Source organism: Peromyscus maniculatus, chromosome 19 (genome assembly GCF_049852395.1).
Source record: "Peromyscus maniculatus bairdii isolate BWxNUB_F1_BW_parent chromosome 19, HU_Pman_BW_mat_3.1, whole genome shotgun sequence".
Classification (NCBI taxonomy): domain Eukaryota; kingdom Metazoa; phylum Chordata; class Mammalia; order Rodentia; family Cricetidae; genus Peromyscus; species Peromyscus maniculatus.
The window spans coordinates 29,476,884-29,495,007 of record NC_134870.1 but is presented as its reverse complement, the minus strand read 5'-3'; the positions used below and the strand labels follow the sequence as shown (position 1 = coordinate 29,495,007).

The 18,124-nt window shown below is 51.8% G+C and overlaps 1 protein-coding gene and 1 long non-coding RNA gene across 32 annotated transcripts in view; one reads left to right on the top strand and one right to left on the bottom strand.

Annotated features, from left to right (window-relative positions):
* The window catches only part of LOC102907684 (protocadherin gamma-C4), a 200,658-nt gene that overhangs the window by 13,063 nt on the left and 169,471 nt on the right, over window positions 1-18,124 (bottom strand). For 22 of the 31 annotated variants that reach the window (XM_042264442.2, XM_042264440.2, XM_042264441.2 and 19 more), the window contains exon 2: window positions 2,361-2,419. In XM_042264442.2, coding sequence (XP_042120376.2) covers window positions 2,361-2,419 — 59 coding nt within the window. Of the gene's footprint in view, window positions 1-2,360; window positions 2,420-3,441; window positions 3,538-5,497; window positions 8,382-9,515; window positions 18,070-18,124 lie in introns of those variants that run through there. The other 9 variants (XM_042264452.2, XM_042264455.2, XM_042264456.2 and 6 more) reach the window with 9 other exon arrangements.
* LOC143269569 (uncharacterized) lies at window positions 6,353-8,597 on the top strand. Its single transcript, XR_013046051.1, has 2 exons — window positions 6,353-6,488; window positions 8,358-8,597. It is a non-coding gene; the product is annotated as an uncharacterized LOC143269569 (long non-coding RNA).

Sequence of the window (18,124 nt, the reverse complement as noted above, 5' to 3'; positions counted from 1 at the left end):
CTATCTACCCCACAGTGTGTGGACTTCAGGAGATCCTCACTGACAGCTAAATAATGAAGGAGGGGAGTGAGCACCTCTGGATCACACCTCTAGATCACACCTCTGGATCACACCCTGGTGCTTTGGCTGCATCTTGGCCACTTTGGGGCTGAGTCAAACATGTCCCAACTTCAGCAAGGTAGCTATGGAAGGAGGGATCTCCTGAGCCTTTCAGCTCCCCGTGAGCTCTGCTAGGGACTCCAGGCCACCAAAGCCTCTCACGATGAGAAGGGACATGAGAAGGGACCCACAGCATGGGGAAAGGATGCCCCCCGGGGTACATGAAGAACAACTGTTGGGGCTTCCAAGACTAGCAACCACTGGGGCTGCGGGGCAGGTCGTGGCTGGCCAAGGCAGAAGGAGCCTGATTGCACAGCATGTCTCAAAGCTGCTGTAACTAAACGTCACCTTCCTGGGAGCGTTTCTTCATCTCCCCTTCCCTCTTACACTCAGCCTCTTCTTCGATGAACTTCAATGATATGGAACTAGATGGTTTTTGTTTGTTTGTTTGTTTGTTTGTTTGTTTGTTTAGCGTGATTTGTTGTCCATTTTCTTTCCTCCGCTGGACTGGAAACTTCAGAGTTTGGGGATGGTGTCTGCTCTCTCATTCTGCCAGGCGTGTCAGCCCAGTGCCTGGCTCACAGTAGATGCTCAATAAAAACTCAATGAATGAATGAATAAGAACAACCTACGGAAGGCTGGCAAGGCCAGCAAGGAAAAAGGGAACAGCTGGGTCAAAGCAGGGACAACAGGAGCCCCAGCCTTTTCTGGCTGTCTTTAGGGGCCTTCTAGGAAGTGCTTTGCATTCCTCACGCTGCAGACAAGCCTGCGCATGCCTGGGAGCTGGAATCCGCCTGCACCCAAGGCTTCTGGATTCTTGTTGTCGCTAGGGCTTGGCCCCTGAGGAGAAAGCAGGGTGGAAGCCCCCAAACTCATCATCTTGGCATGCGGGCACACAGAAAGGGGGCAGGTCCTGCTTCCCTCCCTGGACTTTTCTCAGCGCCTAGCTTCTGCCTAGCAGGTTGGCCCAGATCCCATCCCACGCCCCTCAGACCAGCTGAAGGTCTTTCTGCTCAAGTCCATCCTCCTCCCCACCCCCACAGGGGGTTCCTGTCTCAGCAGGAATTTACACCCGATTGAAACGAACAGCTGGGGAGGCCAGGGCGGGAGGGAGAGTGGTGGGGGCAGCTATCAAAGGCTCTAAGTGTGAGGGGCGGGAGGAGGAGGCGCCTGGGTGCCGGCTGGCCCACAAATGCCAAGAAATGAGGGACAGGGAGTGTGTGTGTGTGTGTGTGTGTGTGTGTGTGTGTGTGTGTGTGTGTATGACACAGAGAGAGAGAGACTGAGACTCTGACTCTGAATGAGAATAGACATAAGAGACTGAATGACACAGTGAACTTTAGAACAGAAAGGGAAGCAGGGGAGGGGGAAGGGAGCATGGACAGAAGGCCACAGTGACACAGGAAATGATTGGAACAGGAGAGAAACCAGACCAGTAAAGGGACACAGAGAAAGGACCAACAGTCTGGCACCAGGAAGAGTGGACCGTCTTCCTTCCTTCCATCCTTCCACGTTCATTGAGCACGGTGCCATGGCAGGCAGAAGACAGGAGAGGTGCCCACCAGGGCGAGGGGACACAGGTGTAAGGGATGGGGAAAGGGAGAGGCAGAGACTTTGGGGAGGATGCAGGCTGGAGAAAGAGGACGCGGAGGGAGACAAAATCCCGTAAGCAGACGGGGCAGGACGAGCGTGGGGTCAGGAGGCGGCTGCTGTCGTGAGAATGCATCATTTCATAAGCAGTGCCACCTCCAGCTGTGCGGTTTCCTCTTCCCACAGCTGGGCTCTCTCCCCTGTCTCCCTCTCTTCCACCTCCATTTATTTCCCTCCACGGTTCAGGGAAGGTTCTGACTGGCAACAGCCTGCTCGTCTCTTGACCCATTTCCTGTGCTCCAGTCGCAGGTCAGGCTAGAGCAGGCTAGAGCCCGGCTCAACTGCGAGAGGAGAGTATAAACAACGGATAGGTGTGGGAAGCCCTCCTCACCCCACCCCTGCCTGTCCCTGGGTCTCACAGAGCCTTCAGGGGACGGGAAAATGTGCACATGGCTGGGAGAAGGAAGAGGACGAGTGGGTGAATTTTGCTTCCAAAATAGTCGGAGTAGGCATCTCTTCTTCCTGGGGTCTGGGGTAGCAGCACCCAAGAATCACGAGATGAGGGGAGGAGCCATTTGTAGAAAATGCCGAGCCCTCCCCTCCTCTCCTCCCACGTCATCACCGAGAAAATGCCGCAGAGAAGAGGGTGGGCTGGAGATTCTGTCACCTACCCGCTCGTGCCGGGTCTCTGGGCTTGAGAGAAACGCCAGTCGGTGTTGGGCGGGGCTTGCTGTGGAGAAAACAGAGGGAAGGTGGCTGAGCATCCAACAGCGGCAGCGAGATGTTACCGAGCCCCTGGGGGTGGGGGCGGGGAGTGGGTCAGGGGAGGAGGAAAGGGGCTAAGATGGGGGAGGGTGGACACAGCTCCAAAGGTGGGGGCGGGGAGAACCAACCAGAGACCGACAAAATACTTCATCTGATCACAGTGAGCGAGCACAGATTTCTCTGCTCAGGAAATGAATCCCGTTTTCCCCCCCGCCCCAGACTTAGAACGTCTGAGCCAAAATTCGAGGACTGAAAAGTGTCTTCCGTGGAACTGGGGGAAGGAGCGCAAGAAGGTGCCCCGCTCCTCAAACAGCAGAGAGGCTTTTCGATAAAATCCCACCAGCCCTAGAAAGGAGCCGTTCAGTTCCTCAGCCGGGAACAAAGCCTCGGCTGTAGCAAGATGGCTGCTGCTCTGGGTAACCCCTTTCGTGCCAAGTTGTGCAGGGACGCATTCAGAGGGACACCTCCTCCAGGCCCTCGCTCTCAAAGACCTCTTCCCACAGCTAAATACATTATTAATTTAGGAGTCATGCCAGCCCGGGCCTTTATAGGGCATCCAAGCCCCAGGACGCCTCTCACCCCCAGAATTTCATGCCACACAATGGCCTGTGACTAAGGAGACGAGGACAAGGCAGCTCTGTCCGAGGAAGGCCGAGAAAGTGGCTGGGATGCAGTCCAGAGGGACCGCATTCTACGGTCTCCAAGCAGAGCCAACTAAGTCTCCAGCACTTTTAAGGGGGCTGATCTTGAGCCCTCTTCCACCCAGCTCAATGTGCAGGGCTCTGCCAGCCATCACTTAATTTCTAAGTTCCTCAGGTCCTTCCAGGGGATGTGGGATCCCACCACACATTCTCCTATAGCCAAGTCTTTACCAGTTCCTGGGATGTGCTGGTAATTAATTCTCACACAGGCTCCCAAGAGAAGAGAGTGTGAGCATCTCATATTACATTGGGGAGAAGGAAGACCCAGGACTTGCCAATGACTCACACCGAGATTCACAGGTGACGGCGATGTGAGTGGAACCCAGAGTCCTGAGATTCCTGGTGCATCAGGTGCCATGAGCACCATTCTGGGGTTGCCATGGAGAAGGGTGCAGACCCTTGACCACTGTATCCCTTGACAGCAGAATGTACTGAGGGTGCAGGATTATGATCTGACAGGGAGTCTAGCAAACTCTACACCCACATGAAAGGTGTTCGTTCGTGGGTGCTGCTGAGAGAGGGGAGCCCCCAAAGACTTTCTTCCATATTCGAGGTCCTAAGGAGGAAAGAACTCCACCCTGTCTCATCCAATCAGATAGCAACCATCTCTTGTCCAGCTTCACAAATTCCAAGTGCCAAGCTATTCAAAGCACACACTGGAGTTAAACAGACCTGGGTTAGACTCTTTATCATCATTTCTTCTGAATTTGAGCGGCTTGCTTGACCTCTGTGAAGGCAACTACTAAAGCTAATAACTATCCAAGAATGTAGGAGGGGCGAATGAAACACCCTGCTTTTTCTGTTTGTTTGTTTCTATTTTGTTTTTCAAGACAGAGTCTCTTTGTGCAGCTCCAGCTGTCTTGGAACTCACTCTGTAGACCAGTCCAACTCACAGAGATCCTCCTGCCTCTGCCTCCCGAGTACCACCGGCTCTTTAAGGAGGTGTTGTAGTAGGACTCAATCAACTATCAGAAGTATCTGGAGGTGTTTCAAAAATATAAATCCTAAGCCGGGCGGTGGTGGCGTACGCCTTTAATCCCAGCACTCGGGAGGCAGAGGCAGGCGGATCTCTGTGAGTTCGAGGCCAGCCTGGGCTACCAAGTGAGTTCCAGGAAAAGGCGCAAAGCTACACAAAGAAACCCTGTCTCGAAAAACCATTATATATATATATATCCCATACAGCACAGGCAGAGTGGAGAATGGACAGACTTGGAATAAAGCTTCTTAGTTTGTGAAGACATGCTTTTACCATTTCTGTTTCCCCAAATATGAGGGCTACCCCTGGCACCTGGCGGAAGCTGTGGTTTTCCATCCATCAGAGGAGGGAAGATTTGCTCTGATCATCCTCCCCAAATCTGATACGACGACAACGACGGAGCCAAAGCCTGGTTTTGAATCCCCTGAGCAGGGGTTCTCCAGGCTCCTACTTGCATGGGGAGGAAAGGGTCGCTGTGGCAACCAGGCCTCCAGTCCTAGGACTTGCTTATTGGCCAACCAAGGCCCTGCCTTACAAGAGGGGCGCAGGCGCTGAGAATGAAGGGGCTCAGTACAGAGCCCCAGGCCCAGCCAGACCTAGGGCTAGCAGGTTCCCCCTGTCCCCAGCCTAGGGGGCCAGCGTCCCTCCTGACTGTGGAAATCCCACTCAGCTCAGGACGTTAGGGAAGTCACCCTGTCGTCGGGGGACACGATGGGAGGGTTGGGGAGAAACTCCTGCGTCCTGGCTTGATCCTGGGCAGGAGCGACCTAGGAACCTCACCAGGTATCAGTCAACCGCGAGCACTTCCGGGGGGGGGGGTGTCTCAGGGGGTTAGTTGGGGAGGTAAGGAGCAGCGCAGGGGTGTGATCGGCATCGAGGGCAACCAGCCAGCCCCAGCGGAGGCTGTCGGGCGGTTGTGGTTGGCTGGAGCTGGAATAAGTAAAGCTGAAGTTAACGAGGAAGTCACGGACTGTGAGAATCAAGATAAACCGAGGAGGAAGCCTCAAGAGCGGCAGATCGCAATGGAGTCAGTACCCAGGAGGTTGGCAGCCCAGGTCTGTGGTGACCTCCACTCGCAGGGGACCCCAGCATCTGCCAAATCAGTGTGAATTCACCAGTAGCGGTGTGGGGCGCCAGCCTTTTCTGTATGGGGGGGCAGGAGCTGAGCCCACTTCCCCTCACCCATCAACACCATCACCCCTGGATGCTCAGAACCCTCTGACTCGACCACTCCGATTGTCCACGTTCAAATGCAGCCAGCTGGGTACAAACAGAGAGCGAAAGATCAAAGCCCTTAGGTGGACCCGCAGCTTCTCCGACGGGCCCGTGCCCCCCCAGGGGGTTGCATGGAGCACCCAGCCCTCACCTGGCTCCGCTCCCTCAGCGTACTAGAGCGGGAACGCAAGGCCTCGGGTTCCAGCGCCAGGGCTGAGGGCTGCTGAACGCTGAGGGGCCTGAGAAAAGTGAAGTCACTGCCGTCGGAGGCCGGTGAAAAGCACGTCCTGTAGCAATGGCTTTGCGAGTCTGTGGGCCGCAGGGTCACCTCCATATACTTTAGTGTGCCATCGGAGCTCACCTGCAGGTTGGGGCTGGACTGCTTATAGAACTCCCTGGAGGGTGAGTCCTGGCCCCCGCAGCACCGGCCCCCACCCCGGGCCCCATCTTCATGTCCCCTCAGACACTTAGCTGACATGAAAGTGAAGGTAACTAAGGATAAAAGGCTGACAGCTGCTAGGGCCACAATAAGGTAAAGGGTGAGGTCGGACCGCTCAGGAGGGTGTGTGAGGAAGTCACTGGATTTGGGCATCTCCTCTGCATCCTCATCCTCCAGAACCAGCAGTACCGTTGCTGTGGAGGACAGTGAAGGGTCACCATTGTCCCTCACCAGGACCACCACCTGTTGGGTGTCGGAGTCTTCCTCCGATAAGGCCCGGGCGGTGCGCACCTCGCCAGTGTGTGCAGACACAAGGAAGAGTCCAGGGGCGGTGGACTGTGGTAACAGAGAGTAAGAGAGCCACGCATTGTGACCTGCATCAGCATCCACAGCCGTCACCTTGGTGACCAGGGAACCAGGAGGAGCGGAGCGAGGGAGGCGCTGGGGGGCTGAGAGCTCCCCGCCGGGTCGCGGGTGAAGCACAGCGGGAGCATTATCATTCTGGTCAAGGACAAACACATGGAGGGAGGTGTTAGCCCGCAGCGGGGGAGAGCCAGCATCTCGGACCCCCACCACAATCTGCAACATCTGTAGCAATTCATAGTCAAAGGTCCGCTGGGCAAAGACTCGTCCATCCTCGGGGTTGACATACACAAAGGAGGAGGCCGGGGCTCCCTGAATTTGACTTCCCACAATGGAGTAGGTGAGGCGGGCGTTCTCCCCCGTGTCTGGATCCGAGGCAGCCACAGTACAGAGCAGAGAGCCTGGCGGCCGATTTTCTGGGATATAAGCAGTGTAGAGCTGCTGGGTGAAGTGGGGTGCGTTGTCATTAACATCTGAGATGTTCAGCCTGATGGTGAGATGCGTGTGCAGGGGAGGTGATCCAGCATCCCTGGCCAGCAGGTCGATGATATAATGGGGTGTGGTTTCTCGGTCCAAGGGCTGGCTGGTTAGCAGTGAGTAGTGGTTCTCAGAAGGCTTGATCTGAAATGGCAGGTCTGGAGATATATCCAGGTTCACCTCACCATTTTGACCTGAGTCTCGATCCCGCACATTAAACAACCCCACTACTGTGCCCACTGGTGTGCTCTCTAGGACAGGGTTGACCAAAGAGGCCAGTAGTACCTCAGGGGGATTGTCATTAGCATCCCCTATATCCACTTGAATCACACAGTGGCCCTCCATGGCTGGCTGTCCCTGGTCTCGGGCTCTTGCATGGATTTCATAGAAATTTGACTCCTCAAAATCTACTGGACCCAACACATGGATTGCTCCACTGCTGGGGTCCAAGCCAAAGAGATTCTTTACTGCTTCAGATGTATGGTCTCCAAAAGAGTAGGCTAGCTGGCCATTGGTGCCCTCGTCTGGATCAGTGGCATTGAGACGGAGCAGCAGTGTACCCGGGGGTGTGTTCTCTGGGAGTCCCACACGTAGAACGGAGGACTGGAAGGTTGGGGCGTTATCATTGACGTCCAGCACAATGACAGAGATAAGGCTGGTCCCTGAGCGGGCTGGGGTTCCCCCATCCACAGCAGTGAGCACCAGCTGATGTCTTGCCTGGGCTTCACGGTCTAGCTGCTGCTCTAGCACTAGCTCTGGGAACAGCTTCCCATCTTTTAGGGTCTTCACATTCAGAGAGAAGTGATGGTTGGGGCTTAAGGTATAAAAGCTCACAGTGTTGGTGCCCACATCTGGATCTTGGGCACTGTCCAGTGGGAACCTGGCTCCTGGTGCAGCCGATTCTGAGATTCGCATCTCTCGCTCGGGAGTGGCAAAGCTAGGAGAGTTGTCATTGAGATCCAGGATCTCTACCTCTACACGAATGAGCTCCAGGGGGTGTTCAGTCACCACCTGGACAGGCAGCAGGCAGCTAGAGCTGGCTCCGCACAGGCTCTCCCGGTCAATCTTTAGATTCACTGCCAAAGCACCGCTCATCAAGCTCAGGGAAAAATAGCGCCCATTCTCCTCAGAGCCCAATCGCAGCCTGCGGCTCAACAGATCTGTCACCTTTAAGCCCAGATCCTGAGCAACATTCCCCACCAAAGTCCCCGGCTCAGATTCCTCCACCACTGAGTAACGGAGCTGCCCAGCCACCCAGCCACAGCAGCACAAGAACAACACACACAGCACTTGCCGTTTCCCAGCGAGCTGTGGGGATGCCATAGGCCCCATGACCCAGAAGTCCCTTCTTGGAGAGTAACTGTGCTGTCCTGTCTCCAAGGTAAACCAAGCGGCTTGGAATGCAGGAGCTGATGTCTCTTATGTCTCCTTCCAGCCTCTTAAAAAAAAACTGCTCTGAGGTTTGCCTGCCTGCAGCCTTTCTTAGTCACCAACTGGCGGGGGTGGGTGGGGGGAGGGGAGTTAAATGTAAGTGGAGCTAGAGAGCTGGAGGAGGAGAGGCAGGCAGGAAGAGCAGATCTCCCACCTCAGCTCCAAATTTGATTGGCCAAAAAGTCTGTCTGCTCTTAACCAATTATAAAGTCTCCCCGGCCCCGGAAACCTTGGGAACAGTCGCTGACAAATCTGTGTCACAGAAGCCTCCTACCTCCCCACTCTTTCATGCGTGCCGCAGGTTGATTCAGCCCCCTTGGCAGGGAAGCTTGATGGCTCAGATGGTGCTCGCGACGGGGAAGATTAAAATGGAACAAAACTCCTTAGTGTTCTGTCCCAGCAACTTCCTGCAGAAGTTCCACTGTTTTGCTTGAACCAACGAAAATTCGTCCTCGTGGAGATGCAAAGCCCACGTGGTGTCGGCCTGCCCCCCCACCCCATCCTGCTAAATACTCCTAAAGCTTTGTCAGAACCTTCTGAAGTCTTGCCCTGCTCTCTCTCCAGCAATGTCTGCTGATGGGTAAGGGGGCTTGGCTTCCCTGAGGCCCTAAACTCAGAGTGTGAACAGAGCACCAGAGCTTATGGGAAAGGGAACACTTCCTGTCCTGATCTAGGCCATGCTGGAGGGTGGCCAGAGGCCAGAAATGGCCTCTAGGCTTTATAGTTTCACTGAGTTCAAAACCCTCCCTAAAGATTCCTACCTAGAGCGTCTGTTTCTGTGACTTCTCTAACTGTGAGTGAATTTTCTGACACTGTGAATCCACCTAGTGCTCCCCCACCCCCACAAAGAGGTAATAGATGCACCTCTCACCCCCTCACTCCCCCTGCCCCGGTCCTAGTTCACCGTCCCAGGGGGAATATCAGGAGCCTAGAAAAAGATCTCTGCTACCCCTTTCCCCCCAATAAACAGTTCCCTTCACATTGTTCTAGAGAATACTAGACCACACGGGGCAAAGAGTTTTAGTCCTACCCTCAAACCAGTTGGAAATGGTAATCCAGAGTTAACATTCTCCAGAACACAACCCCCTCCTTCAGGAAGAACGGAGGAAGAAGTCCTGGGTTTAGGTGATCTCCCGGCCCAATCCATCCCATCAGCATGCTCCCACAACAGCTTGGTTCTTGATAACCAGTTAATTTACTTCTTACTCTCAAATGGGGGCACTGCTCACCCCCAGTTCCAATCTATGGGCATCACTCACCCCCAAGTTCCAATCACCAGTCAATTCAGAAAACACTTGTAGAGCACAGCATTCACAACATAGTTATTACTACTCACAAAGATGGCGGCGGCACCACTGTGGGCTCTGCCCGGGAGGCCAGCGCTCTCTGGCCCTTGGCCCAGCCATCTGTCTGGATCACAACAGCCCCCAAGCACTGGCTGAGCCTGCAAAGGTCTCACCTCTAGCCCATAGAGAAGATCAGAGGGCGGACAGCTTGGGCGCACAGGCTCCCCTGCCATGGGCGCACTGGGTGACTTCACCATCATGAAGCTATCACTCCGAGTGGGCGCCGACGCCAATGGTGTACAGCCATGAGAGTGGCCTCCCACATCCACAAACTTGATAGGATCCTCTGACCCGAGCTGGATTCGGAGGATCCCATTGGAAGGAGGAAGCCCCTCCCTCCTCCGAGATCGGGTGAGACAGGCGCAGGTGCCGGCAGGAAAGCATGTCACTCCACAGGCAGCCCCACGGAGACACTTAGAGAGCAGGGCCACAAAAGAACCAAAGGAGACAAAGCAGATCGCCACCAGGGACACAGCCAGGTAGAGGGTTAGACGGGATTCTCCTTCTCTGGGAGCTGAAGACTCTCGAAGATCGGGGACCACTGGATGAGTGTCTTCCTCTAAAGACACCAGGAGGGTAACAGAGGTAGAGAGTGGTGGGGTACCACTGTCCTTCACCACAATGACCAGCTTCTGGGGTGGGAGGTCGGCTGGGATGGGAACAGCCGTCCGAACTTCCCCAGCATATCTGGAGACCGCAAAGAGACTGGGGTCGGGGGCCTCCAGGAGCTGATAGGAAACCCAGGCATTGTACCCGGAATCCAAGTCCACGGCTGTCACCTTTGTGACTAGGTGACCAGCACCAACCGACGGAGGCAACGCTTGGGGACACAGGGAACCAGGTCTGGCCCTGGGGCGTAGCACCGCAGGGGCATTGTCATTGAGGTCCAGCACAAACAGGCGCACCGTGACGGTGCTGCTGAGGGGTGGGCTGCCCCTGTCCCTGGCCTGCACCTCAAACTGCAGGGTCTGCGTTTGCTCATAGTCAAATGATCTAGTGGCGTGGACAGCTCCTGTCTGGGGGTTCAAAGAAATGAAGGAAGACGCGGACACGTCTCGATTTCTGGGCTCTAGGAGAGAGTATGAGATTAGTGCGTTTAAGCCCGAGTCGGGGTCAGAGGCCGCAAGGGAGCAAAGCAGGTCCCCTGGGCGATTGTTCTCGGGGACGAACACCTCGTGTGACCTCTGGAAGAACGAGGGTGGGTTATCATTCACATCTGAAATGTTGAGGAAAATAGTCCTGTGGGTACTCAGGGGAGGGTTCCCAGCATCAGAAGCAGTAACCATGATGTCATAACTGGACCTAGCCTCCCGATCCAAGGGTCCGGCTGTCACGAGGGAGAACTGGTTCCTGAAGGCGGACTTGAGGGCAAACGGTAAGTGGTCAGGGATGCGGAGGCTCACATCTCCATTTGACCCAGAGTCGGGGTCCTGCACGCTGATGAGGGCCACCACAGTTCCGGGTTCTGCACTCTCTGGTAGAGTTCCCAGCTCCGAGGTCACTGTGATGTGGGGGGCATTGTCGTTGACATCTAGGAGATCCACCCTAAGGCTGCAATGTTGCTCCATGGCTGGAGAACCCCCATCACGAGCCCTCACGTCAAATTCGTAGTAATTCTCGCTCTCGAAGTCTAGAGGCCCCTGAAGGGTAAGCTTTCCAGTCGTGGGGTGAAGGCTAAAGAGGTTTCTCACACGATCAGGGGTGTGACCACTGAAAGAAAAGGTGACGTTACCACTAGGTCCCAGGTCTGGGTCCGAGGCATTGAGCTGGATGAGGACCATGCCTGCTGGCGCACTCTCCAACACGCTGATCCTGTAACTGGATTGCTGGAAGGCTGGGGCGTTGTCATTCACATCCAGCACTGACACCCGGAGCTCCGCGGTGCCAGATCTAGGGGGGTTCCCTCCGTCCACAGCAGTCAGCACCAGGCGGTAGTCCGATTGCTTCTCCCGATCCAAAGGCTTCTCCAGAAGCAGCTCTGGGACCAGGCTGCCGTCGCTGCGCTTCTTGACATCCAGGGCAAAGTGCTCATTGGAGCTTAGTCTGTAGCTGCTAATGGAATTGCTCCCCACATCTGCATCCTGAGCCTTTTCCAAGGGGAAACGCTGTCCTGGCGGAGCTGCTTCCCCGATTTCCAAGTCCAACTGCTGCCGCGGAAATCGGGGGGCGTGATCATTCACATCTACGATCTCAACCTCCGCTCGGTACATCTCCAAAGGCCCTTCAGTTACAAACTCCAGGGGCACGATGCAGCTGGCACTGAGCCCACACAGTGCCTCTCGATCGATTGGATTTTTGATGAGCAGGGCTCCGCTGTCCAAATCCACACGGAAGTGTCTTTGGTTCACCTCTCCAGCGACCTGCAGCCTGCGAGCTGATAGACTCTCTGTATCCAGCAGAAAATCTTGGGCGACATTCCCTACAAAAGTCCCTTCCTGTGACTCCTCTGGGACCGGGTAGCGAATCTGCCCACAAACGTAGCCCAGGTGGCAAAAGAGGAACAAAAGGGTAGCCCCCCACCAAATTTCTACCCAGCTTCTCACCTTGCTGGGCATTGCTGCCGTCCGCTACTGCTCTACTGGGTCCGGAGAAGCCAAAGAAGCTGACCCGCCCCTAACAGCCTCAGCAGCTGGAGACACCTTATCTCCCTTCCCCGCGCCAGGTCTGGCGCGGCTCCGCCGGCGCAGCAAGGGTTACGCGCCGTTTTTTGCTGGTGGCGGGGTAGATTTGTCTGCCTTTCACTACCCGATTGGCAGGCAGCAGCTCCTGGGCTCAGCCAATAGGCTGAGCAGAGAATGTCCCAATAGCAGCAGGGTTAATGCGTCGCAGCATTGGGAGGAAACACACACACACCCCAAAAAAACAAACCCCCAAATATAATAAATACCGACGTTTCTTTCGACCTTCCTCCTGCTCACCCCGCGTTTATGCCCGTGGACCGTTACCATTGTGGAGAGGCAGGAAACATAAATGTCTTTCCCCCCCTAACACATCGATTCACCCCGCCCCTTTTCGCGGGGAAAACAGCTACCTCCTGAGCCCTAGCAACCTGCAGCCCTGGAAAACGAGTGGCCATTTGAGACTGGTCACTTTGTTCAAGCCAGGGTTGTCATCAACCAATATTCTAAATGAGTAGCTTCCATCTCAGGCTGGTCGTATGAAAGCAACAGCCTATAAGAAGCACTGAATATTCTCAAAATTCTGCTCCTCCCCAGATTACCTCTCTTTGCAGAGAGGCTCACACGTTAATGAAGCCAATTAAATTTATACAGCACACGTTTTTATTGTAACAGAAGGCACAGCAGAAACCAAACCTCTTATTCAGACATTTGCTACAACAGGAAGCTACCATTCATTGATTTCAAGGACAGTATGGAAGTAGGTGGTGGAAGCCAGAATTGGGAGCCATTCCAAAACTGTAAGAATCAGTGTCTGGGACTTCCTCGGGACTAGATCTCATTACCTGGCAGAACGCTAATGTTCACAGACTGAACAGCTTTCTTGAATGATAGGGATCAGCTACCACCAATGTTGTGCCTACAAATCCTCTTTATTTGACACCACAGTATTCATGATATGTTGTTAATTACCAACAGAGACCATTTCAAAAGAACAAGCCTTTCACTTAGCCCCAGGGGACCTCTTGTAGCTGGGGACTTAATCTCACCCCACCCCCACCTCATTCAAGCCTCTTAGCAGCCTGCCCACTATCTTGCACAAGCTCAGAAAAGGCACATTTTTACATCATAGGTCAGTGAAAGCTGTACTCTGACAGCAAACACACCAGAGAAAGACAAACTCAGACAGAGCTAAGTATGAGACATGTTAATCCATCCAAATCCTTGCCTAGATTACCAAGAGCTACCCCCAAACCCAGCAGCAGATAGAAGTGTTATCCCCATACATCGTCCGGGCACCCTTCTTGACTGTCCCGAGGCCAGCGACCAACACTGAAATCTCATTGGGAGAGATCTGGCTATTCTGTGTTCTTAGGTCAAAACAAGCCCCTCACACCAAAAATACAAAACCAAACAGCAACAAAGCTGCTATGCCTCCTCCCATGGGGACAATGGTGGTTGGAGTGAATCAGCCTGGTCCACACAAGTGTTGATGTCAGAATCCACAATCTCAGTGAATCATCTACCCAGTTGCCTAGGTGTGGGGGTGGGGAGTTTCCACCCTTGACTTATTCCTGCCCCTTGCTTCTGATGTCCATCAACAAGCCCGAAGACTTGGTGCGGCCGCCCTCCCCCATCTGCACGACCCCTGTGCGGGTTTCCACCAATAGTCTCACATATTGCTGAATCTGTTTGACTGGTCTCTGACTCCAAGCCTAATGTCTCTATCTATTTCTCTTATGGCTGCCAGAATAATTTCCAGAACAAGAAAAACACGGATAGCATCTTGTGTGTGTGTGTGGTGTGGCCTCATTCGAGGCCAGCCTCCAAGAGTCAGTTTTTCTGCAGTGATTATTTTGTATGGGATTAGAAAGTAAAACAACGACCACCAACACCGTCTGACATGACCTAAGACTCCCATCACTTGATTATCCATACAGACTGCTTTACCCACACTTTGTGGCCCAGCAGCAATGAACTACCTTTATCTCTCTGCGTGGAATTTCCTATAAAGTCCCTCTTTGGCCCCTTTCCTACCTGACAACTCAATCTTTAGCTCTTCACTCAAGGCATCACCACCACCACCCCTATAAAGTCTTGTCTTCCCAGGCTGACTTAGGTGAGCCTCCTCTTTGCCCCACCATTTACTATAGAATGTAAGGTAGACTTCCTCCCTTTCTTCCTTTAGACAGGGTTTGTGCTGGCTAGTTTCACGTCAACTTGACACAAGCTTGAGTCATCAGAGAGGAGGGAGCCTCAACTGAGAAAATGCCTCCCTAAGCTAAGGCTGTAGGGCATTTTCTTAATTAGTGATTGATGAGGGAGGGCCCAGCCCATTGTAGGTGGGGCCACCACTGGGATGGTAGCCCTGGGTTTCTAAGAAAGCAGGCTGAGTAAGCTATGGGGAGTAAGCAGCCCCCTCCATGGCCACTGCACCAGCTCCTGCCTTCAGGTTCTTGCCCTCCTTGAGTATCTGTCCTGACTCCTTTGATGATGAACTGTGATATGGAAGCTTAAGCCATATTGACCCTTTCCTCCCCAAGCTGCTTTGGTCATGGTGTTTCATCACAGCAGTAGTAATCCTAAGACAGGGTCTTATTATGACCTGTCCTAGTTGGCCTTGAACTCAGAGATCTGCTTCTCAACTGCTGCAAATAAAGGTGCATACAACCATGCCCCCATCCAGTATCTTTGTTTTTCATGTCTATCTCCTCTGGTACCCTGTGTACCATAAAGAGAAGGTGACTTTCCAACCTTTACAGTGTCTAGCACATGGCAATACTAATACGCTATGAATTAATATTATTATTTATTACCTCAACAAATACTGCTAAAGATTTACAAAGTAGGTATCATATTTATTTCCTTTTAAAATATTTTTAATTTTATGTACACTGGTGTTTTGCCTGAATGTGATGGTGTTGAATCCCCTGCAAGTGGAGTTACAGACAGCTGTGAGCTGCCATGTGGGTGCTGGGAATTGAACCTGGGTCCTCTGGAAGAGCAGCCAGTGCTCCTAACCACTGAGCCATCTCTCCAGCCCCTTATATTTATTCCTTGATGCAGGACTTGAAGTTCAGACTGGAAAAGAGACTATCTAAAGCTGAAAGAGCAGTATATGTAGTACTATATGGTATTGCAAGTTCACACTAAAATAAACAGTCTGCTTGCTAGAATTGGAGCATCATAACCCCTAATTCTACAAAGCCGTGACTTGATCTTTTATGCCAGGTATGTGATTCTCCTACTTCTAGGTTGTTTTTTGTTTATTTGTTTGTTTGAGACAAGGTGTCACTATGTAGCCTTGGCTCTCCTGGGACTCATGATGGTCCACTAGGTTAGCTTTGAACTTATAGAGATCCACCTGCCTTCCAAATGCTGGGATTAAAGGTTCGTGCTACCATGCCTGGCTCTCTTGCTAGGTGTTTTAGTTTAGTTTTGTTTTTAAAGATTCTATTTACTTATGAGTGTTCGTGTGCATGCCTGCATGAGTTAACATGCACCACATGCATGCAGGTGCCCAAGGGTGTCAGGGGGCTTCAGATGCCTCGGAACTGTAGTTATGGGAAGCTGTCAGCTGCCTGGATTGTGTGCTGGGAGTGGAACCCAAACCAGGTCCTCTGCAAAAGCAGTAAGTGCTCTTAAGCTATCTCTTCAGCCCCTTTACTTCTAGGCCTAAACAAATAGCTTTATTGCAATATAATTGATATACCATGCAAATCACTTATTTAAAGCATACAACTCAATGGCTTTTTGTATATTCATCTACACTAAATTGAGGGAATTACTGCCACAGTTTAATTCTGAAATATATTTGTGGCACCCCAAAGATCCAGTTCCTATTGCTCAGTTCTAGTTTCAAAGAATAAGCCATGGTGCAACATTCCTGTGATCCTAGTACTCAGGAGGTGGAGACAGGAGGATCAGGGCTACTCAAGACACAGATGAGGTACACACCACACACACCACACACACACACACACACACACACACACACACACACACACAGGCCTAGATGCTAGTGATTTAGGAAGATTGTCTGTAGATTATTGAAATGCCACAGCATGCCTTATATACAAGTCTTCTAGAATTGTTCCATTTACCATTTTAAATGTTAAAGCTGGGAGATGACACAATTGGAATTTTGTTTTTTATTTAGGCTTGGTTCAGTAAAGTTGGCTCTTGGCACCCAGTTCTGTGAACATCAAAATGACAGTGACCCTCTGAGTCATACAATAAATGATGGGCGACCAGGTTCTAGGGCAAATGTTTTCAACCACATGTCTGCATAGTGGAATCACCTGGGCCTCTCCCACACCCAGAAGCTGCTCCTTAACTGATTTGAGATGTAGTCTGTGCGTTGGAATTTTTGAAAGACCCCTGGGTGAGTCTAAGGATCACCCAAGTTTGAGAACATTGTTCTAGGAAAAAGATGGCTGCTTCTCGGCTGACATAAGAGCATCCATCCCCTTCCATGTGGCTGTCACCCTTCCTCGGGCTTTCCCATGTGCCCCTTCTGTGCCAGCTTAGGCTGTTCCATATTTGCTCATTTCCAAAGTGTGCTCAAGCTTTTGGACCAAGAAGTATTAGTCGTAATAATAATAACTAATACCATTTAACCACCATGACAACCAGGTGTATGCAGAATAGCTCCAACAAAGCCCGTATTGTTTCCTCTTTGCATCTAAGCGACTTACAAAGGAGACTGAACAGCATGTGGTCCAAGACTCAGTTGGTAACTGAGATCCTCTTTTGTTTAACTGCCAAGCCCAAGAATTGCCAGCAATAGCTGGGCCATGGTGGTGTATACCTTTGGTCCCAGCAGTCTGGAGGCAGAAGCAGGAGACTCTGAGTTCGAGGCCAGCCTGGTCTACAGAGTGAGTTCCAGGATGGCCAGACTACACAGAGAAACCCTGTCTTGAAAAACAAAACAAAACAAACCACCACAGCAAAAACAAAAAAGAATTGCCAGCAATAATGTACTTAGTTACCAGGTGACAGTGATTCTCCACAATTGAGAGGGTGTGTAGCCTGTCTCAATGGGAAGCCTTTCATTACACATGGATGAATGTTTTACCTTTTTTTTTTTTTTTTCTTCGAGACAGGGTTTCTCTGTGTAGCTTTGTGCCTGTCCTGGATCTCTCTCTGTACACCAGGCTGGCCTCAAACTCACAGAGATCTGCCTGCCTCTGCCTCCCAAGTGCTGGGATTAAAGGTGTGCACTATCAGGAAAAGAATGCAACTCCATTTCCCAAAAGGTCCACACCTAGCAAGACACAGTGCTGGAGAAAGGTCAGGAGCACTAGAGGCTTTTCCTTCCACTTGATGTTCTTGTGGGCCATCTAGAGTTATTTTCAAAATGAATTTTATTTTTGTAATTGAAATGATTAGCATTGGGTATTATAGTGAAAATTTTGCCTTTATGTTTTTATGTATTTCCCAGGTTTCCTACAATGCTCATTATTAATGTTATAAGATATTTGGTAAGAATGCCCATTATTTCCAGTAATGTGCTTGAAACAAATTTAAAGGATACCTAGAGCTTTATAAATTATCTGAGAATGATGTACAAGATTGTGCAGGCTAAGGAAGGTTATATATATATAATTTTAAATAGTTTTACAGGCAAGTAGATTTCTGAGTTTGAGGCCAGCCTGGTCTACATAGTGAGTTCCAGGCCAGCCACAAACAAACAAAGAAACTAACACTCCCCAACACATTAGTTTTAATATAGAAGATGTAGCAACCACTCAAAAGGTGGACAGACAAGGAGATTTTTCTACTGACGCTGGTTAGAGGTGTCCAGGAGCTCATTTCCAAAGCAAACCAAGCTGAGCTCTGGGTGCTGCGATCAAGCGCCCTTAGCATGACCAACGGTTAGTCATGATGGCAAGAAAGAGTGCTGAGGGTGTGAACTGAGTCCCTGAAGGAGTCAAACAAGTATCCTCATTCCTGACAAAAGACCACAAAGCACACTCTAGCCAGCCACTTCCCCCAAAGGCACTGCTCTATCTAGGAAGGATAGGTCAGATTCTGGAAGCATGCTCAGAAAAAAACAAAAACAAAAACATTACTATTGTTCAAAACAACAGCAACAAAACAGA